This window comes from Anomaloglossus baeobatrachus, chromosome 3 (assembly GCF_048569485.1).
Source record: "Anomaloglossus baeobatrachus isolate aAnoBae1 chromosome 3, aAnoBae1.hap1, whole genome shotgun sequence".
Classification (NCBI taxonomy): domain Eukaryota; kingdom Metazoa; phylum Chordata; class Amphibia; order Anura; family Aromobatidae; genus Anomaloglossus; species Anomaloglossus baeobatrachus.
Window position 1 is genome coordinate 560,436,580 of NC_134355.1, and position 25,198 is coordinate 560,461,777.

The 25,198-nt window shown below is 44.7% G+C and overlaps 1 protein-coding gene across 3 annotated transcripts in view; it reads left to right on the top strand.

Moving 5' to 3' along the window:
• Positions 1-23,672, top strand: part of MTERF4 (mitochondrial transcription termination factor 4) — a 37,829-nt gene extending 14,157 nt beyond the window's left edge. For 2 of the 3 annotated variants that reach the window (XM_075340862.1, XM_075340863.1), the window contains 2 exons: positions 3,017-3,379; positions 8,015-8,190. In XM_075340862.1, coding sequence (XP_075196977.1) covers positions 3,017-3,379; positions 8,015-8,019 — 368 coding nt within the window. In that variant the 3' untranslated portion in view covers positions 8,020-8,190. Of the gene's footprint in view, positions 1-3,016; positions 3,380-8,014; positions 8,191-19,284; positions 19,592-22,351; positions 22,537-23,240 lie in introns of those variants that run through there. The other variant, XM_075340864.1, reaches the window with a different exon arrangement.
• The last annotated feature ends 1,526 nt before the right edge of the window (positions 23,673-25,198 follow it).

Genomic DNA, 25,198 nt, shown 5'->3' on the forward strand with positions numbered 1-25,198 from the left:
TTTCCATTACCAGGCCTATTGAGTTCGTCACATCACCCAAAAATGTAACATATCATCCTCATGCAGACTCACGCTCCTCAATTTCTCCACATCAAAATCCTACAAAGCTTCTTGGTTCTCTTAAGGGGGCTTTACACGCAACGACATCGTTAACGAGATGTCGTTGGGGTCACGGAATTCGTGACGCACATCCGGCCTCGTTAGCAACGTCATTGCGTGGGAAACGCACAAACAACCGCTAACAAAATTACTCACCATATCGTTGATCGTTGACACTTCGTTCTAATCTCAAATATCGTTGCTGTTGCAGGACGCAGGTTTTGTCGTTCCTGCGGCAGCACACATCGCTATGTGTGACACCGCAGGAACGAGGAACAACATCGTACCTGCGGCCACCGGCAATGAGGAAGGAAGGAAGTGGGCGGGATATTCCGGCCACACATCTCCGCCCAGCAGTATAGGAACTCCGGCACACTCACTATCACCCTTAGAGACACAGAAAATCGGAAAACGTGAAGTTGATATCAAAATCCTTTTCTTTTTATTTTGTAGTGAAAAATGTGCAAAAAGTGCTGTACAATAGTCCGCCAATCACAACGTTTCGGCCAATATGGCCTTCTTCAGGTCGGACAGGCTTAAGAATAGAGGGACACAAAGTGGATGAATATGCACAGGACACTATTGTTTGACCAATGCTGGGATGCTGTATGGATCAAGAGATGCAAGATAGTCAGTTTCGGAATGCGCTATAGGTAGAAGGTAGCACTGTTATCAAAACGTATCAATCCCAGACATTGTATTTAATCAGTAGTATGGTGGTGCATGGTCATGCACAAAGAGTCTGGTTTACATCGGAGCCAACACCTCAGTGATCCATAGTATGTGGACAAGTCTCTGACGTAATCAGAAGCCTAAGATGGCCTGTGGAATGCGGTGATTCCTATGGGTCGAGCGGTTCACCCCTGACACCACGCAGGCACATGCTACCCGGACTCCTACCACTGTACCTCAAGGACCCCTATCCAGACCAAATACCAGTGGAGTCTCAGTCAGGTAGTTACCTGAACCAACATCCATTCTTTTCCAATTGCTGATAATTGTGACCACATTGTGGCCTCTTACCCTTGGCCCCTACACATTACTCCAGAAATCACCGCATTCCACAGGCCATCTTAGGCTATGTGCGCACTAGAGATGTGAAGTTTCTCGAGAAAATCTTCTCGAGAAACTTCTGGTAGTGAAGATTTGCTGAACTCCGGAAAAAATCCGCGGCAAAACCGCATGCGGATTTGCCGCGGAATTGCCGCGATTTTCCCGCGGGTGGTTCCCTGCGGATTTTTGCAGGCTGTACTGCAGAAATCCGCGGGATACCTGCGGATTTAATGGACATGTTCATTTTCTCAAGAAACTTTCTCGAGAAACTTTTCTCAAGAAACTTTCTTGAGAAAAATCCGCACCAGTGCGCACAGCTTTTTTTTTTTCTCATAGAATTTCATGGGAAATGTCTGCACAAAGATTGCAGACATTTCTCAAGAAATTTCCGCGGCAAATCCGCGGGTATTTTGCTCTAGTGCGCACATAGCCTTAGGCTTCTGATTACGTCAGAGACTTGTCCACATACTATGGATCACTGAGGTGTTGGCTCCGATGTAAACCAGACCCTTTGTGCATGACCATGCACCACCATACTACTGATTAAATACAATGTCTGGGATTGATACGTTTTGATAACAGTGCTACCTTCTACCTATAGCGCATTCCGAAACTGACTATCTTGCATCTCTTGATCTATTCGGCATCCCAGCATTGGTCAAACAATAGTGTCCTGTGCATATTCATCCACTTTGTGTCCCTCTATTCTTAAGCCTGTCCGACCTGAAGAAGGCCATATTGGCCGAAACGTTGTGATTGGCGGACTATTGTACAGCACTTTTTGCACATTTTTCACTACAAAATAAAAAGAAAAGGATTTTGACATCAACTTCACGTTTTCCGATTTTCTGTGTCTCTAAGGGTGATAGTGAGTGTGCCGGAGTTCCTATACTGTTTGATTTATTTTTCTCCTGAGCACCCACAAGAGGTGATGCGAGGTTTTCTCTGCATCAACACATCTCCGCCCCTCCGCTTCTATTGGGCGGCCTCTTAGTGATGCTGCTGTGACGCCGAAGGAACCTCCCCCTTAGAAAGGAGGCGGTTCGCCAGCCACAGCGACGTCGCTAGACAGGTAAGTATATGTGACGGGGACTAACAATGTTATATGCCACGGGCAGCGATTTGCCCGTGATGCACAACCGACGGGAGCGGGTGCTTTCACCAGCGACATCGCTAGCGATGTCGCTGCGTGTAAAGCACCTTTTAGGCCTGTTTCACACATCCGGCATACTTCAGTACAGTGTAATACAGTACAAAGGCATTGTGGCAACCTCCGATCACATGCTGTCATGTGACCGGAGGTTGCCGCGATGCCATTGTACATACAGTATTAACACTGTACTGAAGTGTGACGGATCCGGCGAAATGACGAATGTGTGAAACTGGCCTTAGTTGGCATGCCACATGTTCAATTGCCAGAGCAAAAAGGAGGGGGGTTTATTCAATAAAATTTGATTATTTTATAACTATAGACATGATTTATTTTTGTCCTGGCAATTTTTTTTCCTTTTTTAGTTTTACTGTTTATATAGTGCCTTTTTGGAACATCTACTAAACTATCAAACATTTTATGCTTTTTCCAGATTTGCAAATTTTGGTAGTTAACCTAAAAGTTGGGACACTTTTTTTTCCTTACTTGTCTGAATAGGTTTCAAAAACCTCATTCTTATATGTGTAGCTCTGTGGTTAAAGCATTGTAGAGAAATCGGTCTTATATGTGCAAGTAGGTGCATGTCACTTGCAAATTCCATTTTTCTGCTTGGTGCTGTATTTTTCATTTTAGCCTCAGTATGATGAAAGCGAAAATGTGTATCTGCTGTCAAGAAGAGTTTGAGACGATTATATGATATCGCCTGTCTTTCAGGGGATGCAGGATATGGCGTTAAACCGTGGCTTCTCACACCTTTTGAGAACCCGGCTACTGAGGCTGAGGTGCGATTCAACTTATCTCACAACACAACTTATTCTGTAGTGGAGCGAACTATTGATGTGCTGAAAAGTCGCTTCCGCTGTTTGGACAATCCCAATGGGGTTCTCCTATACAACCCTGAGAAAGTCAGTAAAATTATTCTTGTGTGCTGTATAATACACAATATCGCAGTGATAAAAAATATCGAAGTTGACCTCGCAGTGGATCTCAGACCTCCAATCAAAGATGAATCAACAGAGGATGACACAATGGACGGTACTGTGCAGAGGGATGCAGTGGTGGCAGACTACTTTTCAGGTAAGGCTACACCTGTAGTAAACTATAGGGGGTCATTTTACCCCCATTGAAGCCTTTAGTTTGATTAATCAGCGATGTACCTAAGTAAGATGAGAGCTAATTATCTAATGCTCAGGACAAACATGCTAAACCACTGTCCCCACAGACAGGTCACAGTTCGCTGCAGGACAGCCAAATAAAATACCAGAACAGAGGATCAATATTCGGATACCTGACTGTGAGGAGAATGACTGAGCATTTGTGTCCACCAGCACTCCGCTCATTAGTTTGGCTTGCACAATGATGTGCAGAGGCTTGAAAAAGGATTCATACTTTGTGAACTTTCTTTTCATGTTACATTCACAAACTTAAATGTATTTTATTGTGATATATCAACACTAAGTGGCAGGTAAACGTTAAGCGTTAAACAGCTAACCGGACTGTTGAAATAGGTGCGGTGCCTGGAATCCTGGCCGGCAACCAAGTGGAAACGTGAAGCAAAATGAAGGTGAATCCAGCATTTGCTTCATAAGATTAGAACATGGCTTTATTGAAAAAAATAAAAACCGTGAAAAAACCATGAAAATAATCAAGTAGACCAGATGTCCGTCTACGTGTTTCGAACAGAAACTGTTCTTAATCATGATTAAGAACAGTTTATCTGTTTGAAACGCGTAGACTGACATCTGGTCTACTTGATTATCGTCAGTTTTTTAACGTTTTTTTATTTTTTTTTCAATAAAGCCATGTTTTAATCTTATGAAGCGGATGCTGGATTCATCTGCTTTATACTTAAAACGAAGTTACAGGTATTTGTGAAGTGGAAAGGAAATAATACATCGTTGTCTAAATATTTTACAAATATAAATCTGAAAATTGTGACATGCATTTCACAGAGCACTGTTTAATCAGATGGAGTATGGCACAACTGTAAACCTACCAAGACATGGCCGTCCACCTAAACTGATATCCAAAGCAAGGTGAGCACTAATTAGAGAAGCAGCAAAGAGGCCCATGGTCACTCTGGAGGAGCTGCAGAGATCCACAACTCAAGTGGGAGGATCTGTCTACAGGACAACTATTAGGCTATGTGACCACGTTGCGTTTTAGCGTTTTATTACGCAACGTGCAAGTCACTGCATGTGCGTCTCAGAACGCAGCCGAAAAGCTGCGTTCTGAAATGCATTGTAACTGCAGAATTCCTGCATTCTGGATGCTTTCTCTGCCATGGGAAAAGCATCCAGAACGCACATTTTTGACAGTGTGGTCCCACTCGGCTCTGCTGCATCCCCATAGACTTGCAGCAGAGCCGAGTGGGACCGGACTGTCAAAAAGAGCATGGCTGGCTGTGGGAGAGAGCCACGCGATCAGAATGAACTCTGATGAACTTCACCCTACTTCATTGTGATCGCGCAACTCTGTGCGTGTGCCGCGGCTTGATTTGCGATCATAGGTGAAGGACTCACCGGTGACCGCAAATCTCCTGAGTGACTGAAGTGAGCCGCGCGATCACCGATGCCGTCACTCTGGTTACCCGCGATCAGCTCGAGTCCTCCACCCGAGACCTGTGGCCGCGGGTAACCTGAGTGATGTCTCTGCTGACAGTGCGACTCACTTCAGTTGCTGCGTGGATCTGACAGGAGCGGTGGTGTTCTATGGCTGCTCCTGTCAGCTTCATGTAGCAGACCTGGATGCGTCGTGGGACCTTGTTAGGATTACGCCGGATCTGGAGGGATGTTTTGGGATTTTAATAAAGTGGTGAAAGAGGGTGGGTTTTTTTTGTCTTTTATTTCAAATAAAGGATTTTTTTGGGTGTATGTGTTTATTTACTTTCACTTACAGGTTAATCATTGGGGGTGTCTCATAGACTCTTGCAATGATTAACGTAGGACTTAGTGACAGCTATGCGCTGCCATTAACTCCTTATTACGAAGATTGCCACCACACCATGGCAGTTCTGGATGAGCCGGGTAGAGTCCCGGGACTGGCGCATCTAATCGATGCGGCAATTCCGGGTGGCTCCTGGCTGATATTTTTAGGCTGGGGGGCTCCCCATAACGTGGGGCTCCCCATCCTGAGAATACCAGGCCTCAGCCGAGTTGCTTTATCTTGCCTGGTATCAAAATTGAAGGGGGACCGCACGCCGTTTTTTTTTTTTTTTTAATTTATTTATTTTATTTTACTGCACTACATTGACCCGCCCACCGGCGGCTGTGATTGGTTGCAGTGAGACAGCTGTCGCTCAGCATGGGGGCGCGTCTGACTGCAACCAATCATAGGCGGCGGGGAAAGCAGGGAGTATGAGATTGAATAATGAGCGGCCGGCATTTTCAAAAGCTGGAGAAGCCGCCGCAGTGTGATAGTCGTGCAGCGGCGCGCCGGTGTTCGGTCAGTGATTGGTGACTATGAGAGACGGGGGAGAGAGTCCGACCGACAGGGAGACAGACCGACATTGCAACCAAAACACACAAAAGAAGTGACATGTTGCTTTTTAGAACGCAGTGTTTTGGCAGCATACAAATCGCTTCGTTCTAAAACGCGACGTGCGCATGGATTATGCACAATTTTCATAGATTGTGCAGGGGACGCAGGACGCATGCAGTTATGTTGCAGTGCAATACGCAGCATAACTGCATGCAAATACGCAACGTGGGCACATAGCCTTAAGCGGGCTTTACACTCTACGATATATCTAGCGAGATGTCGGCGGAGTCACGTCGTAAGTGACGCACATCCGGCATAGTTAGTGATATTGTAGCGTGTGACAGCTATGAACGAGCAGAAATACTCACCTTCTCGTTCATCGCTGACATGTCGCTCATTTTCTTAAAATAGAACGTCCTGTTGTTCATTGTTCCCGAGGCAGCACACATCGCTCCATATGACACCCCAGGAACGATGAACTGCAGCTTACCTGCGTCCCGCCGGCAATGCTGAAGGAAGGAGGTGGGCGGGATGTTTACGTCCCGCTCATCTCCGCCCCTCCTCTTCTATTGGCCGGCCGCTGTGTGACGTCGCTGTGACGCCGAACATCCCTTCCCCTTCAGGAAGAGGATGTTTGCCGCCCACAGCGAGGTCGTTTGGAAGGTAAGTACGTGTGACGGGGGGGTTGCAACATTGTGCGACACGGGCAATAAATTGCCCGCGCCGCACAAACAATGGTGGCGGGAGCACGAGAAATCGACACATGTAAAGCAGCCTTTTGTTGTGTACTCCACTAATCTGGCCTTTATGGAAGAGTGACAAAAAAGCCCATATTTAAAAGCAAGGCATAAGAAATTCCCTTTACACTACAGTTTGCCAAAAGCCATGTAGGGACACAGCTAGAATGTGGAAGAAGGTGCTCTGATCAAGTTGAATTTTTGGACTAAATGCAAAATGCTCTCTGTGATAGAAAGCTAACACTGCACATCACACTCAATATGCCATCTTCACTGTCATAGATGGCACCCTAAAAAAGTCATTCCCCGGTCAGAGATGGCGTTGGCAGCATCATGCTATGGGGAGGCTCTTCTTCAGCAGGAACAGGGGAGCTGGTCCGATCTGATGGGAAAATGGATTGAGCTACATCTAGGGCAATCCTGGGAGAAAATATGCTACAGGCGGCAAAAGACTTTAGGACGGGGCGTAGATTCACCTTGGATCAAAGCATATTTATGTGTGTGAATGGACCAGTCAAATTCCAGTCCTAAATCCCATTGAGAATCTTTGGAAAGACTTGAAAATTGTTCTTCAGACACTTCCATCCTGTCTCAATGAGCCAGATCAATTTTGCAAAGAATGGGCACAAATTTCAGTCTCTACATGTGCAAAGCTGGTAGAGACATAAAACCCAAAAGACTTGGTAAAAGGTGGTCCAACGAATTTTGACTCTGGGAGTCTATACAAATGCACATCACAATTTTCAGATTTATAGTTTTAAAATATTTAGAAAACTAGGTATCCTCTTCTTTACACTTCACAAATACTTGCTACTTAGAGTTGGTATGTCACGTAAAATCACAATAAATCACATTTGTTTGTGGGTGTAACTTTGGAAAAAATGTATAAACGTTCCCGAGTTCTGAATACTTTTTCTAGGCACTGTAGATTGCAAATATTTCTTTTTTTTTTTTTTGCGATTCATATAGTTGGTGTCATATATTTTTGGTGTGTCAACATGCAACATTAAAAAAAAACACGCTTATAATAAAAAAAGCTGTGGATTTTACCTGTAAGTAGTACACAGTAGCAGACAAATGGATGAGATTGTAACAAGGTAAATCCTCATGCTGCAGGAGTTTCCTAACTGAAAATGTACTTTGTGCCGCAGATTTTAAAATATGCAGCATGTCACTTTTCTTGTAGATTTCAACTAATTAAATGTAGCAAAAGGAAGAGAATTAAAAAAAAAAAAACAACAAAACACTAAAAAAATCCGTCTCGAGCCTTCCTCTCTGTATAGCTACATTATGACATCGGTACCTGCTGTATGTGTACAGTTCCTGCAGTGTAGGGCTATGTTCACACAATGTGCTCTGTTAAATTTTCTGAAAACGCTGCAAAATCACTGCATTTTTGGAAAAGATTAAGAAACCCGCACTGGAAATGCATCATGCGAACACTTCCTGAATGCGAGGTGACTTGTAGATTTTTTTTTTTTTTCTTGTGTTTCAGGTTAAACCGAAAAGAACGCTGCACAGATCTCCAACCCATCACCTGTAACATGGCCGCTCGCCTCCTGTAACCTGCTGTCATCTCTTCTGTAATATTGACTCAGTTGTCACATTTCACATCGTTGTTATCTGCTACTATTGTAACGTGTTAATAAATGTTCATTTTTTTTTCTAGAACCTGATTGTGCTCTCTTTTTTTATCATTTGTTATCCCACATACTATCCATTTTGATTATTACAGCAGCAACTTTTAATAATTTACAGGATCATTTATAGATTGCTATATTAAAACATAGGAAACTATCGGTAAAAATCACATGCTATATTGCAGCATCTGTTGTTTCTTTTTTTTCTTTTTTTTTTTATTCCCTCTCACCCATGGACTTGAATGGGTGAGTCTCATCTGATTTCCAGAGTAAAAACAAGCATGCTACAATTTTTTTTAATTTCTTTGTCGCTCCTAATTGGGAGACCCAGACAACTGGGTGTATAGCTACTGCCTCCGGAGGCCACACAAAGTATTACACTTAAAAGTGTAAGGCCCCTCCCCTTCTGGCTATACACCCCCCCGTGGGATCACGGGCTCCTCAGTTTTATGCTTTGTGCGAAGGAGGTCAGACATGCACGCATAGCTCCACTGTTTAGTCAGCAGCAGCTGCTGACTATGTCAGATGGAAGAAAAGAGGGCCCATACGGGGGCCCCCAGCATGCTCCCTTCTCACCCCACTTGCGGTCGGCGGTGTTTGTTAAGGTTGAGGTACCCATTGCGGGTACGGAGGCTGGAGCCCACATGCTGATTCCTTCCCCATCCCCATTAGGGCTCTGGGTGAAGTGGGACTTGACCGGTCTCCGGGCACTGAGACCGTGCTCCATCCACAGCCCCTGGAGGATCTGCTGGATACGGAGCGGAGTTTCCTCAGGGACAGGACCCTGCTTCATTAAGGTACTCCGTGTCCCCGTGCTTACCGCACGCACACTGCAGCATTGCTGGGTGTGTTAGTGCGCCGGGGTAAACAGCGCTGCTGCGCTTGTGCCGTTACTCACTACAGCTCTGCTGAGTGAGGAGACTTAGTACGATCGGCCGATCCGGCCGCTGGGGTCAGTGTTTACTGCGTCGCGGCTGGGATTTGTGGTGCGCCGGGGACTTCCGCGCTGGCCGTGCATATATGACGGCCGCGCTAGATTACTACAGTCCCCGGCTTTTGCGGCCTAGTTCGTATCGTTCCCGCCCCCAGACCTGCCAGTCAGGAGGAGGGCGGGACGCTGTACAGACCAGCAGCGCTAAGAGCTGGAGTCTGTTTTACATACTCCAGCCCTCACACTAGGCACAGTGGGACGCAGTTTCCCGCACTTTTGTTTGTGGCACGCCCACGGTCCGCCCCTCTTCACAGGACGCCGGCAGCCATTCCTGCCTGCACGCTGAGCTGCAGAGGGGAGGCTGGGAGACCCAGACAAGGGATTCTACGACCTCACACCCGCTTTTCAGCGGGCGGTAAGCAGCCCTCAAGGGCTCTCCCCCACTTGTGCCATAGTGTACTTTGTATTTTGTGCTGGCAATACTTTACACTGTACGGTCGCTGGTGATTTTCTGCTATATACCCTCCTTAGATTTCTCAAGGAGACAACAGCATGTCGTCCGCAAAAAGCAAAAATGCCAAGGCACGGACTTTATATGCTGCCTGTACCGCATGTGGGGCTGCTCTACCGGCAGGTTCCACTGACCCCCATTGTGTGCAGTGCTCGGCCCCTGTGGCAATTGCTCTGCTAGAGGTGACCCAGGGAGAACCACCTGTGAATGCTGTCCAGGTGACAGGGACGGAGTTTGCGGCTTTTGCTGACAGATTGTCTATGACTATGTCTAAAATTCTTGAAACATTGCAGTCTAGACCAGTAACTCAGACCATGGGCACTGTTGGTTCATTGCCCCCTGGTCCCCCTCAGCTGGAACACTTCCTAGCTCCGGGGGTGTCACATGCACCCCAGGGTGACGGCTCTGACTCGGACGACAGTCCCAGACAACCTAAGCGGGCTCGCTATGAGCGACCCTCAACTTCATCACACTGGTCAGGGTCCCAGCGGGACGACTCTCTGTGTGATGAGGCGGATGTAACTGATCAGGATTCTGATACTGGGGCCGCTCTCAATCTAGATACCCCGGATGGTGACGCCATAGTGAATGATCTTACAGCGTCCATCAATAAGATGTTAGATATTTCTCCACAAGCTCCTCCTGCGGAGGAGGCAGCTTCACAGCAGAAGAAATTCCATTTCAGGTATCCCAAGCGTAAATTAAGCACTTTTCTGGACCACTCTGACTTTAGAGACGCAATCCAGAAACACCACGCTTATCCAGATAAGCGTTTCTCCAAACGGCTTAAAGATACGCGCTATCCTTTTCCCCCTGACGTGGTCAAGGGCTGGACACAGTGTCCCAAGGTGGACCCTCCAATCTCCAGGCTTGCAGCCAGATCTCTAGTTGCAGTGGAAGATGGGGCGGCACTTAAAGATGCCACTGACAGACAGATGGAGCTCTGGTTAAAATCCATCTATGAAGCTATTGGAGCGTCGTTGGCGCCAGCATTCGCAGCCGTATGGGCACTCCAAGCTATTTCAGCTGGCCTTACACAGGTCGACACGGTCACACGTACATCTGCTCCGCAGGTGGCACCATTGACCTCTCAAATGTCTGCATTCGCGTCTTACGCGATTAATGCGGTCCTAGACTCTACGAGCCGTACGGCGGTGGCGTCAGCCAACTCCGTGGTTTTACGCAGAGCCCTGTGGTTGAGAGAATGGAATGCAGATTCTTCTTCCAAGAAGTGCTTAACCAGTTTGCCTTTTTCTCGTGACCGATTGTTTGGTGAGCGTTTGGATGAAATCATTAAACACTCCAAGGGTAAGGATTCAGCCTTACCGCAACCCAGACAAAACAAACCCCAACAGAGGAGGGGACAGTCTGGTTTTCGGTCCTTTCGAGGCTCAGGCAGGTCCCAATTCTACTCGTCCAAAAGGACTCAAAAGGATCAGAGGAGCTCAGATTCTTGGCGGACTCAATCACGCCCAAAAAAGCCAGCCGGAAGAACCGTTACCAAGACGGCTTCCTCATGACTTTCAGTCTCCTCTCTCCGCATCCTCGGTCGGTGGCAGGCTCTCCCGCTTTGGCGACATTTGGCTGTCACAGGTCAAAGACTGTTGGGTGAGAGACATTCTGTCTCACGGGTACAGGATAGAGTTCAGCTCTCGTCCTCCAACTCGTTTCTTCAGAACTTCTCCACCGCCCGACCGAGTCGATGCTCTGCTGCAAGCGGTGTCCGCTCTAAAGGCGGAAGGAGTGGTGACTTCCGTTCCTCTTCAGGAACAAGGCCACGGTTTTTACTCCAATTTGTTTGTGGTGCCAAAGAAAGACGGGTCGTTCCGTCCCGTCCTGGATCTAAAGCTGCTCAACAAACACGTAAAAACCAGGAGGTTCCGGATGGAATCCCTCCGCTCCGTTATCGCCTCAATGTCTCAAGGAGATTTCCTAGCATCAATAGACATCAAGGATGCTTATCTCCACGTGCCGATTGCACCAGAGCATCAGCGTTTCCTACGCTTCGTTATAGGAAGCGAACACCTGCAGTTCGTAGCTCTACCTTTCAGGCTGGCGACAGCCCCTCGGGTCTTCACCAAGGTCATGGCAGCAGTAGTAGCAGTCCTGCACTCGCAAGGTCACTCTGTGATCCCGTATTTAGACGATCTACTTATCAAGGCACCCTCTCAAGAGGCATGCCAACACAGCCTGAACGTGGCACTGAAGACTCTCCAGAGTTTCGGGTGGATCATCAACTTTTCAAAGTCAAATCTAACCCCGACCCAATCACTAATATATCTTGGCATGGAGTTTCATACTCTCTCAGCGATAGTGAAACTTCCACTGGACAAACAGTGCTCGCTACAGACAGGGGTGCAATCTCTCCTGCAGGGCCAGTCGCACCCCTTGAGGCGCCTCATGCACTTCCTAGGGAAGATGGTAGCAGCAATGGAAGCAGTTCCTTTTGCGCAGTTTCATCTGCGTCCATTACAATGGGACATTCTCCGCCAATGGGACGGGAAGTCGACGTCCCTCGACAGGGAGGTCTCCCTCTCTCAAGCAGCCAAGGAATCTCTCCGGTGGTGGCTTCTTCCCACCTCATTGTCAAAAGGAAAGTCGTTCCTACCCCCATCCTGGGCGGTGGTCACGACAGACGCGAGCCTGTCAGGGTGGGGAGCAGTGTTTCTCCACCACAGGGCTGAAGGTACGTGGACTCGGAAAGAGTCCACCCTTCAGATCAATGTTCTGGAAATCAAGCAGTCTATCTTGCCCTACAAGCCTTCCAACAGTGGCTGGAAGGCAAGCAGATCCGAATTCAGTCGGACAACTCCACAGCGGTGGCATACATCAACCACCAAGGGGGAACACGCAGTCGGCAAGCCTTCCAGGAAGTCCGGCGGATTCTGACGTGGGTGGAAGACACGGCATCCACCATATCCGCAGTCCACATCCCAGGCGTAGAAAACTGGGAAGCAGACTTTCTCAGTCGCCAGGGCATGGACACAGGGGAATGGTCCCTTCACCCGGACGTGTTTCAGGAGATCTGTCGCCGCTGGGGGATGCCGGACGTCGACCTGATGGCGTCACGGCACAACAACAAAGTCCCGGTTTTCATGGCACGGTCTCACGATCACCGAGCTCTGGCGGCAGACGCCTTAGTTCAAGATTGGTCGCAGTTCCGGCTACCGTATGTGTTCCCACCTCTGGCATTGTTGCCCAGAGTGCTCCGCAAAATCAGGTCCGACTGCCGCCGCGCCATTCTCGTCGCTCCAGACTGGCCAAGGAGGTCGTGGTACCCGGATCTGTGGCACTTCACGGTAGGCCATCCGTGGGCACTACCAGACCGTCCAGACTTGCTGTCTCAAGGGCCGTTTTTCCATCTGAATTCTGCGGCCCTGAACCTGACTGTGTGGCCATTGAGTCCTGGATCCTAGCGGCCTCAGGTTTATCTCATGAAGTGGTTGCCACCATGAGACAGGCTAGGAAGCCATCCTCCGCCAAGATCTACCACAGGACGTGGAGGATATTCCTATCTTGGTGCTCTGCTCAGGGAGTTTCTCCCTGGCCTTTTGCATTGCCTACTTTTCTTTCCTTCCTGCAGTCTGGGTTGGAAAAAGGTTTGTCGCTTGGCTCCCTTAAAGGTCAAGTCTCCGCGCTATCCGTATTTTTTTCAGAAACGCCTGGCGCGACTTCCTCAGGTACGCATGTTCCTGCAAGGGGTTTGTCATATCGTCCCCCCTTACAAGCGGCCGTTGGAGCCCTGGGACCTGAACAAGGTTCTAATTGCTCTCCAGAAGCCGCCTTTCGAGCCTATGAAGGAGGTTTCCCTTTCTCGTCTTTCACAGAAAGTGGCCTTTCTAGTGGCGGTCACGTCTCTTCGGAGAGTGTCCGAGCTGGCGGCGTTATCATGCAGATCTCCATTCCTGGTGTTTCACCAGGACAAGGTAGTTCTGCGTCCAATTCCAGAATTTCTTCCCAAGGTGGTATCTTCCTTTCATCTCAATCAAGATATCACTTTACCGTCTTTGTGTCCGCATCCAGTTCACCAATTTGAAAAGGGTTTGCGTTTATTGGATCTGGTGAGAGCACTCAGGATCTACATTTCCCGCACGGCGTCTCTGCGCCGCTCGGATGCACTCTTTGTTCTTGTCGCTGGTCAGCGTAAAGGGTCGCAAGCTTACAAATCCACCCTTGCGCGGTGGATCAAGGAACCAATTCTTCACACCTACCGTTCGGCTGGGCTTCCGATTCCATCAGGGCTGAAGGCCCATTATACCAGAGCTGTGGGTGCGTCCTGGGCATTACGGCACCAGGCTACGGCTCGGCAGGTGTGCCAGGCGGCTACCTGGTCGAGTCTGCACACTTTTACCAAGCATTATCAGGTGCATACCTACGCTTCGGCGGATGCCGGCCTAGGTAGACAAGTCCTTCAGGCGGCGGTGGCTCACCTGTAGGAAAGGGCTGTTTGACGGCCCTATCACGAGGTATTCTTTTACCCACCCAGGGACTGCTTTTGGACGTCCCAATTGTCTGGGTCTCCCAATTAGGAGCGACAAAGAAGAAGGGAATTTTGTTTACTTACCGTAAATTCCTTTTCTTCTAGCTCCAATTGGGAGACCCAGCACCCGCCCTGTTTTCTTAGGAAGTTTGTTTTTTTTCGGGTGCACATGTTGTTCATGTTGAACAGTTCAGTTCTCCGAGGCTGTTTCTCGGGTTGAATTTGTATTTAAAACAGTTATTGGCTTTCCTCCTTCTTGCTTTTGCACTAAAACTGAGGAGCCCGTGATCCCACGGGGGGGTGTATAGCCAGAAGGGGAGGGGCCTTACACTTTTAAGTGTAATACTTTGTGTGGCCTCCGGAGGCAGTAGCTATACACCCAATTGTCTGGGTCTCCCAATTGGAGCTAGAAGAAAAGGAATTTACGGTAAATAAACAAAATTCCCTTCTTTTTTTTCCCCACCATGCAGAATCGGCTATCTGCACTTCCCCATTGAATAACATTGGTACAACTGCAGTCCAGCTTTTCACGGATAGCACTCAGACTGAAAATATAGTCATCTGTACGAGGCCTTTATTTACCGGTAAATGAGCATTTAGAAACTGCGTATGTTAGCTATGCTCCTGGCTGGTACTGTTACATGTCTTGTACAGAAATCCACTGGAAATTTTCAGGATACATTTCAAGGGGATATCCACAGAATTTCCATTTACAGTGGACATATCTTTCTAAGTATGCTTAGTCATATGTCTGAATTCAGCGGTGTTTATATGGCTGAATACTTCTGATTTGCAAGACCTAGACCTGAAAAGGGTAGTTCTTCATAATTAAGCTTGCTCCTTCTTCACCAACGAGCAGTCCACACCATGGTGCAGCAGAGTTGATAAGTAGAATTGATGAGCCCTTGGGGCAGTCTTGTTTTGATGTGTTATGAAATGTTAGGTTTCTTTTCTCAGTGTATCTATAATATAATATATATTTTTATTGTTTGCTGCTAAGGAACTATATTTTTATGGACCAGAACCATAAAACATTAACATTTTGTTTAAAAATTCTGAAAGGGTTAGTCCCAACATTGAAAGTTATCTGTCCATGGGCAGTTACAAATATATGATATCCAGTTCTGTGAAATGTCTCATTGGAATGAGGTGGTGTCCATGAATGCATTGCATTGCTCCATTGTCTGAGACTGACTGAGAAAGCCAAACACTCCAGAGGTACGACCCCCAATGATCAGAATGTTATCAGCTATCCTTTGAATAGGTGATGTCTACCGATATTAGGAATAACCCTTTTCCTCAAAATTACATTTTCCATGTGTACTCACTGTATCTTTAAAGGGCTTTGCCTTCTCCTCTTTCTTCAAGAGCGCACTGCTCCTCTGCCTCCTGACTTCCTGCTTTATCAGGGGCAGTGTGCTCCTGAACTAAGTCCTCTTCCAGGCTCCTATCAGAGGCAGCTTTACCTTTGCAGCTTGTGAAAAGTACAGGAGAACGGAGGATGGTTGGATCTAATGATCTGGCCAACTTCACATCGCTGTGATTAGGCTAAACTGTGGAACCTGTAAGCAGCAAGCATTCCCTCCCTATGAAACCAGCCACTCTGAGAATGCATGGTTGCTGATAACTTAGGCAACGAGCTGTACAGTATAAAACTAAAAATCACTCCATTCTTGAGACTAAAGAGAAGCTTTAAGAAAAAGTAAATTTATGAAATTGCTTGCTCTTAAATGTACTTTCCAATATAACCTATTTAAGAACCGAGAGAACCCATTTAAGGTCGTGGTCATACAAGTGTTTGTTCTCTCACGTTAGAGAATCTAATTATGGTAATAACACTCCGATGAAACTGTGATTTGAGTTTGATCAGCGTGTCAGCTAAGTGTGATCCAATTCTTTCCTATGAGAGAATCGTAGCACACTATCAGGAGATGATGGGGAACAAAATGTCTCCATTCTTTGAGTCCATGGAATTCTGATGTCATCCAAGTGCAGTCCAATGATTTCAAAGCACCCATAAACTTGAATGGGTGCATGCCATCCAATTGGCGCTGCAAATCAAAGCATGCTGCGATTTATTTATCTATTTTTTTTTTCTCCTGCCGAATCAGGATGAGTTAAAAACACTGATCGGCACTTCCCCCATAGAATAACATTGGTTCAAGTGCTATCCAATTAAAACATATAGCACTTGTCTAATCTATATGCTCATGTGAGCCCTAACACTGAAATCAGTTATTGATAACTGGACAGCAAGTTCCCAAAGTTGTGTTTGGTCCAGATACTGCCTTTAGCTTGTCAATGCTGGATACATCCCAGGGGCCATTTATACAATATATACCTATCTACATATTGTACGTCAGCTCATATTAGTGATGGTAAATATTCCAGAACTCCTAAATAGATCATGCTGGCTCAAAAGATTGATGGATTTTTCTCTCTATTTATATATTTCAGTAATTGCCAAAACAAAGAACCTACAGATTTAACATTGATTTCTGTTGAAAAGTTCTTACCTTTTTAAGGCCATGTGCGCACGTTGCGTAATTACATGTTTTTACGCTGCATTCTGCACCGCAGCATAAAAGCATGCGTCCTGCGTCCCCAGCACAATCTATATAGATTGTGAACACTCCATCCGCACATTGCTTTTTAGAACGCAGCGTTTTGCATGCTGTCAAAACGCTGCGTTCTCAACAGTAACATGTCAATTGTTTGTGCGTTCTGGATGCTTTCTCCACTCTGTCTATGGGACAGGTAGCATCCAGAACACACAAATTCTGCAGACACCAAACTTTCACAACGGAGCTTTGCAGCTGCGTTCTGAATCGCACAAGCAGTGACTTTACGCTGCGGTGCAGAACGCACTTATGTGCGCACATGGCCTTAAAGTATTGTCTCACAACAACAATCCCTGTCCTTTTACGGCTACATTCATGCATTTGTTGTACATGTCTGTGTGTTGTCGGTTTTTACACATCTAAGGAACCATAATAGTCTGCAGTCATCTCACTGGTACTGGTGCATAACATGTTATGGAGTACTTTGCTCCAATGTATATATCAACAGTACTGTACATGCCATAATCTAATAAGTTGCACTCTGTTTTTGGAACATTCAGTATTGTAAACAAAATGGATCCTCTGCTCCCCTATTTATCAGGCGAGAAAAAAGTAATCAAGAAGACAACACAATGAGCACATCAATCCTCATTGTCAACGGGAGTTACTGAATGCCGAGGAGTCAGATATGCCGGGGGGGGGGCACAAGTGTGCATCCCTGCTTTAGAGATGCTATGTAAGGGTAGCTGTTGCTCTGGCAGCCTTGACTCTACAATGTCTAATATGGGCCCATATTTAATCAAAAGTTTATTTCAGGTTTGTGTTTAAACTGCATCAAATATTGTCGTAAATTAAGATTTCAAGTATGTTACCCGCAAAAACTATTAAATATATAAAAAGTGCTAAGGTTTCTGAATTTTAATACAAATTTGAATTTCAAGCCTGACTAAAGCTCGATTATTTTACCCAATTATAGCAGACATAGATTACGTTTTCTAATTTTCGGATAATTTCAAATGCGATATATTTTAAGAGGCATGTGCCTATAAAAACATTGGCACAAACCACACTGCAATTGTCTCCTTTCTTAAGGCCACGTCTCACTAAGCGACATCGCTCCCGAGTCACGGTTTTTGTGACGCAACAGCTATCTTGCTAGCGATGTCGCTGTGTGTGACATACAGCAACGACCTGGCCCCTGCTGTGAAGTCGCCGGTCATTGCTGAATGTCCTGGGCCATTTTTTGCTCGTTGCTCTCCCGCTGTGAAGCACACATCACTGTGTTTGACAGCGAGAGAGCAACGATCTGAATGTGCAGGGAGCCGGCTTCTGCGGACGCTGGTAACCAAGGTACACATCGGGTAACCAAGCAAAGGTTACCAGCGTCCGCAGCTTCTAGAAGCTGCCTCCCTGCACATGTAGCCAAGGTACACATCGGGTAACTATAAGCAAAGCGCTTTGCTTAGTAACCGATGTGTACTATGGTTACCAAGAACAGCGTCGTTACACGGGTCACTGGTGGCTGATCTCTGATCGCTGTGGAGATCTGCCTGTTTGACAGCTCACCAGCGACCATGTAGCGACGCTCCAGCGATCCCTGCCAGGTCAGATCGCTAGTGGGATTGCTGGAGCGTCGCTTAGTGTGACGGTACCTTTAGACTCGCATCAGAAAGGTCGGGCTTAAATGCCTTTGTGAACATCCGATCAAGTAGTAAAATTCAACCAAAGATATTCACAGTGTGCTTTATTCTCTACTTGTTTCAAAGTATTACAACTTCTTTTTTAGGAGAACCACAAAGATTCTCCTGAAGATGAAGTTGTAATACTTCGAAACGCGAAGAGAATAAAGCACACTGTTGGCATCATCGTTTAATTGTGACTCCTTTATCGGATGTACACCAGCAGCGTAGATCACCCACTATTTCCTTAAGGCCCAGTCACACACAACAACTTACCAGCGATCCCGAAAACGATGCGACCTGATAGGGATCGCAGGTAAGACGCTGGGAGGTCGCTGGTGAGATGTCACACAGTCAGATCTTACCAGCGATGCAGTAGCGACCTGTATAACTATCTCAGCAGTCACTGTGACCCTGTCACACAGCATCAAACACAGCAATGTGTCCTGCCCAGCAGGACATCACCTTTGAAGAAAATAGCCTGGACCATTCTGCAACGACTAGCAGGGGCCTGATCGCTGGTAGGTGTCACACATAACAAGATCGCTAACTGGATCGCTACTGCGTCACAGAAACCGTGACTCGGCTGCGATCTCGCTAGCGATCTCGTTGTGTGACGGTACCTTTACTTCTCACATTATCATGTTGGATCTATCATCCTGAGGATCTGCAGCAAGTGGAACCTTGTTTGATTCTTTTCCATTGTTGTGTCCCACACAACCTTATCAGGTGAGCAGGACCACCTCTAATCAGCGCATTAATCTGGATCACACTATTATGCTTTCTCTATTCCCTAGCCATTTCCACATGTTTCCCTCTAGTCCATTTACAAATTAATATGCCTTTCAATGTGAAGATAGTTATCTACCTAGAGTAGCTTTGCTACATTTCCTAGTATTGTACCATTTTCAGGATTTCAGGTATTTTATACATGATCTGACTCTTGTCTTATGAACTTTGTAGGTGTCCCTGTGTCTCAGACACATTTTTGCTTTCCGTCAGACCAATCTGCTTTTGAGGAGTATGTCCAATATTCCTGATACTAGACAGGCACTTCTCGAACTTGGTTTCTCTGAGGAGCAAGCAGAAAAGATCCAGAGTATGAGATGTCCTCCACACAAGACACCCAACATCAAGGAACTATGTCTCATTGGACTGAGTCACAAGACAGTGCTGAGAATGCTCGAAGAAAGCCCTGAAATTCTCAAGACTACAGACAAGGCTCTTAGAGACAGGGTAGATGCTCTGAGGGGCCTTGGCCTGGGAGAAGGTAAGATGTCTTAAAGGAGTTCTCAAAGAGTGAGATAAAATTTGACTTCCTGTTATAATTCAGACTGCAACCTGTCCTAGTAACATGTCAGTACAGGCTGGAGACTGAAGGCATACAGTTCCTGAGACCTGTATGTCAACTGACAGAGCTATATCACCCATACTTCAGTTGGCAGACAGGACCACAGCTGTGATGTGTAAAGAAATATGTTTTAAATATGTTGTGCTCCATGAGGAGATCTCCAGTTTCATCCTCCTGTGACAGTATGACAGCTTTAGATCATTGCACAGAGACACTGTGCTTTACTGGAAAACAATTGAACACTGCGGAGAAGGATGAACCTGGGTATAACCCCTGGTGTGCTATGCGAGGAAGAGATATTTCTTCACATATGGTATCCCTGCTCCTGGTCGACTAAAATGTGTATGATACAACTTTTATCAGTTGAGAGGAGACTCCGGTCTCAGGAGCTGTATGTATTCAGTCTCCACCGTATACTGACATGAACAGGCTGCAGTTTGAATTGTATTGGGGATGCCATTTTATATCATTATTGCAGAACCCCTGTAATAAATGGTACAGGTTGTAAGTTTTTGTGATTGGTGCAGTCAACACCTTTCACCTGATGTAGATAGATGCTGTATCATGGTGGGTCTGTCCACTGATCATCTTTTATCATCAATGCCTTGGATTTTAAATAAAGAGGCAGGGAAAATACTTGACCACTGCTCCATAAAAACCGATGATGCACATGGAGGGGCTTTTACCAGTTTGGCATCTATTAACCAATTAAGTGGGTATGTAATAAAATGGATTATTCTTTTAACTTTTCAACATATTTCTAAAGTGAAAGCGGAAATGTTCCTTTTATTTTTTTTCTCAATATAATGACAAGACTATGCTGGTTGTTAGTGATGGGTCATATGGCCGCTAAGATTTTTTTTTTTTGTGCCACATGACATTTTCTCTTTTTTTTGTGCTCTTTTAAAAGCTGCCTTTGAGGGCTGTGTGGGCGTAGCCAGCACTCCTTAGTTACACAGCTTCCCCCACCTCCCATAATATGCTCGCTCTCTCTCTCTCTCTCTCTCTCTGTGTATGTATGATAGAATAATAGACCTACAGGTAGAAAAAGGTGTACAGTAGATCAATAGGTGCATAGATAAGATAGATATCTATAGATATGCTTTAGATAGATATCTCTATACATATCTATCTGTCTCTAATGTTAGCAGCGTGGACTTCTGGACAGATATGTACTGTGTAATGCATAATACATTTGAGTGTGCTCAGGCATTGGCTGAAATTGTACCACAGTCACATACAACACAGGAGGCAGCAACTGAGAAGTGCTATGTTAATATGCACAGGATGGGGGGAGAGGTGGCTGTGTGTACAGTGCAAGGGGGCTGTGTGCCAAGAAAGCTGACCTAGCACTGGGAAGTCACTGCGGAAGCAGAGCAGGGAGGCATATCCGATAAGATTGTGTGAGAAAGGGCAGAGTAGCTTGTGCGGAAACCCTGCGAGAGCTCAGCACTGTGCCGTAGCCTGAGGTAAACTGTCCCTGTTGAGCTGCTGGGAGCAGCTGCGTCTGCCCCAACCCTTAGAAGGCCGTATTCAGTGTATGTGGAGCTGAAGACTGATTTTGTATGTCAATTATTCATGTGGAAATACCTGCGGAATTCCTGCCTTTCCACTATGGAGATACAAGTTTTTTTGAAAGGTTTACGTCCTGATTTGATTTATAAAATATATCTGAAAGTTTCTTAAAATTGCTCTACACTATCATTTAGATAAAAATTAACATGAGTTATGCTTTAACTATGTCGCTATTTAGTTGTTTATATATATATATATATATATATATATATATATATATATATATATATATATATATATATATATATATATATATATATATATATATATATATATATATATATATTTTATATATATATATATATAATATATATATTTATTTATCTATTTATTAATTATTTTTTTTTTCTCTCTTTTGATTTTTCTCTCACACCTTATGTTTTATTTTTGTTTTTAATGCTAAATCTGTGTTTTCCCTTTTTATGTAGCTTATAGGTAATGTGAAATGGGGAATAGCTGGGAAATATAGGAGATATGATCATCACAATGGTTTTCGTTGGATGAGTGTAAACTGAATATTACAAGAAACCTTGAAATGAAAACAGGAACTCTTTTCACAAATGATCTGGAAAACTATGATGTACAAGGAAGTTTAGGCAATGTATAGACCTTACTAAACTAGATCCCCTACATAGTCTTGGACATCAACCTATTACCTATAGTGTATTCGTATATTTCTTGGCTGTTTTTTCCAGTTTAGCATCTATTAACCAACCGAGTAGGTATATAATAAATTGAATATTCCTTTAATTTCCCCCCCATATTTCTAAATGTAGCTCTGTCACTATTAGTATTTTTTTTTTTTTTTTTTAGATTTTGCGCACACACTTCAGGTTTGTTTTTTTTTTATGGTCAAACTGTATTTTTCTTTTATGTTTGTTTAAATTATAGTTAACTGAAATGGGGATGTGAACATCACTGTGGTTTTAGTTGGATGAGTGTAAACTGAATGATAGCAAGACCCTTTTCCAAATCCTCATAAATGACCTGGAAAACTACGACACAATAATTATCAATTGTATATAAGTATCATAAAATCCTGAATCTGACTAGTATTTTCTAAGCCAATATTCTTCTCCTATATTTTGATGTCTTTTCATTCAGGGTCTATGCAGAACACTTTGTCAAGATGCCCGGCTCTTCTGTCAGTGCCACGCTCCCGTCTGACGGCTGCTACACAGTGTCTCAAGAGCCGATGTCATTTCACATCGCTGCAGATTCGGAAAATCTTAAACTCTGCTCCTGAAGTCTTGACCCAAGATCCCAGCTATTTAGAAAATGTGTTTCAGGTGAGTTTACATTTCTGAGTAAATTCATCAGATTGTGTTTTTAAGAAAAAAAAAATATTTTTCCAACTGTTTTTATAGCTCCATTATTAAAAACCCGTGTGTAGTGTGCTACCCTTTTTCGTAAAAATATCATACCCTAACATGTGGCCCCGAGACTGACTTATTTCTACAACTCTGTCTTTAATGTAGCCACATTGTTCTATTTTCAGCCAATTAGGCCAACAGAGACTTCATTTTTTAAACGGAGCATAACCTTAACTTTTAGCTCCAGTTGGTGACACAGATCAATAATCGTAGTACCTGCTACTAATCCCTTTATTAGTTAACCCATCCTGACCAGATGATTTTTTTTTTTTTTTAACATTTTTGATCTGGAACAGTTACTTGACTCGATTGCTAAACTTTAATGCCTCTGAAATAAATTGCAAGTGAGAGGTGGTTCCTCCCACTGCTCCTAGAGGCAATACAGCCCCCACTCCCCATGTTTGAAATAGATTCCTCTCCATAACCCTGCATGGGAAGGTGTTAAAAGGGTCTTTACTAGTTCAAATTTAATTCCGCGGTTCAGAAATTGAGATATTTCAACATACACTTCTAATGTGTGTACATTGTCACATTTACAATACATTTTTTATTACTACTGATAATAGAACAATATATAATTTTCGCTTAAATCTAATCCATATATTTTTTTCCTCCTATAGTATGTATATTTTCGCATGGGTGGAAACCACGGAGATATAATTTCTTCTCAAGTTTTCCAAACATCATTTGACGAGATTCGAGTTCGTCACCAGTTCTTGGAACGTCTTGGTTTGTTCCTGCCCCCTAATAAGAAAAGAGAGTGTCCTCCTTCCAACCCTCAGCTGAAGGAAGTCATCCGGCTCTCAGAGGAGGACTTCCTATCCAAAATAGCATTTTCCTCAGTTGAAGGCTTCAGTACTTTCCGTAAAATTTTAGTACGAGAGGAGCAGGAAGCTGAACAGGACATGGAGGATATTGAAGATGAGTTCAGTAGTGATGAGGACGATGAAGAGAGAAGTTCTGATAGTGAAGATGACGATGAGGATAAAGACTACAAGGAGAATGTTCATGACAAAAAACCAAAGTACCAATATAAGAAAAAATAAAATAATGGCTGTTATTGCTTCTTTGACTTGTTCTCCTTATGCTAAATATTTTCAATGCTGTTCCTTAAAAAAAACTTTAACTCCTTAACGACCCATGACGTACTGGGTACGTCATAGATCGTGTGAGTTTAATCCCCGCCCCCTGCCGTGGGCAGGTCGCGGCGATCCGCGCACATATCAGTTGTTTTCAACAGCTGACATGTGTGCCTGCTAGTCGCGGGTGGAATCTCTTCCACCTGTGGCCATTAACCCCTTACATATTGCTATCAAAATCTGGCAGAGAAATGTATATGCGCGCCGCCATGACAGTGACTTACCCTGCCCCCATAGGAAGTCACGTGACATGATCACGTGACTTTCGGTGGTTGCCATGGTAGCACAGGGTCATGTGATGACGCCTATAGCTAACATGAGTCACTTCCTCTCAATGCCGGAATACACCCGGCATTGAAAATAAAGCACCAAATCTGCAGTTCTCAGCTCTGTAGCTGTGATCTGCAGATAGGGCAGAGCGATCGGATTGCTGATCGCTATAGCCCCGTAGGGGAATAGTAAAATGAAAAAAAAAGTAAAAAAAAAAGTTTTAAAAAAATAAAAAAAACCTAAAAGTTCAAATCACCCCCCTTTCAAACCATTGAAAATTAAAGGGTTAAAAAAATAAAAAATATACACATTTGGTATCGGCGCGTTCAGAAGTGCCCGATCTATCAAAATATAAAATCAATTAATCTGATCAGTAAACGGCGTAGCGGCAAAAAAATTCCAAACGCCAAAATTAGGTTTTCTTTGGTCGCCGCAAATTTTGCGCAAAATGCAATGACAGGCAATCAAAAAGTAGCATCTGCACAAAAATGGTACCATTAAAAACGTCAGCTCGAGACGCAAAAAATAAGCAGTCACTAAGCCCCAGATCCCGAAAAATGAGAACGCTATGGGTTTTGGAAAATGGCGCAAAACGTGCGCCTCTTTTTTGGACAAGCTTGTGAATTTGTTTTAACCCCTTACATACAAGTAAACCTATTCATGTTTGGTGTCTACAAACTCACACTGACCTCAGGCATCACAGTGACACATCAGTTTTACCATATAGTGAACACTGTGAATAAAATATCCCAAAAACTATTGTGCGATCACACTTTGTTTGCAATTTTTCCGCACTTGGAATTTTTTTGCCGTTTTCCAGTACATTATATGGTAACACTTATGATTTCATTTAAAAGTACAACTCGTCCCGCAAAAAACAAGCCCTCATATGGCATGATTGACAGAAAAATAAAAAAGTTACGGCTCTCGGAAGAAAGAGAGGATAAAAACAAAACGGAAAAACACAAAATGCCCGGGGGCTGAAGAGGTTAAAGAAAGCAATTATTTTTTCAATAAATTCTTGTATTTCCAGTAGGAGATCACTGCATTTTGTCTCACATAATCCTGCTGATAAGGCTGATTTGGCATGTGGTAATGATGGTGAAGTAATACTTTAACAGAGGCCAAGCAGACCCTTTTGTATCATTTTAACTTTGAAGCGAATACCC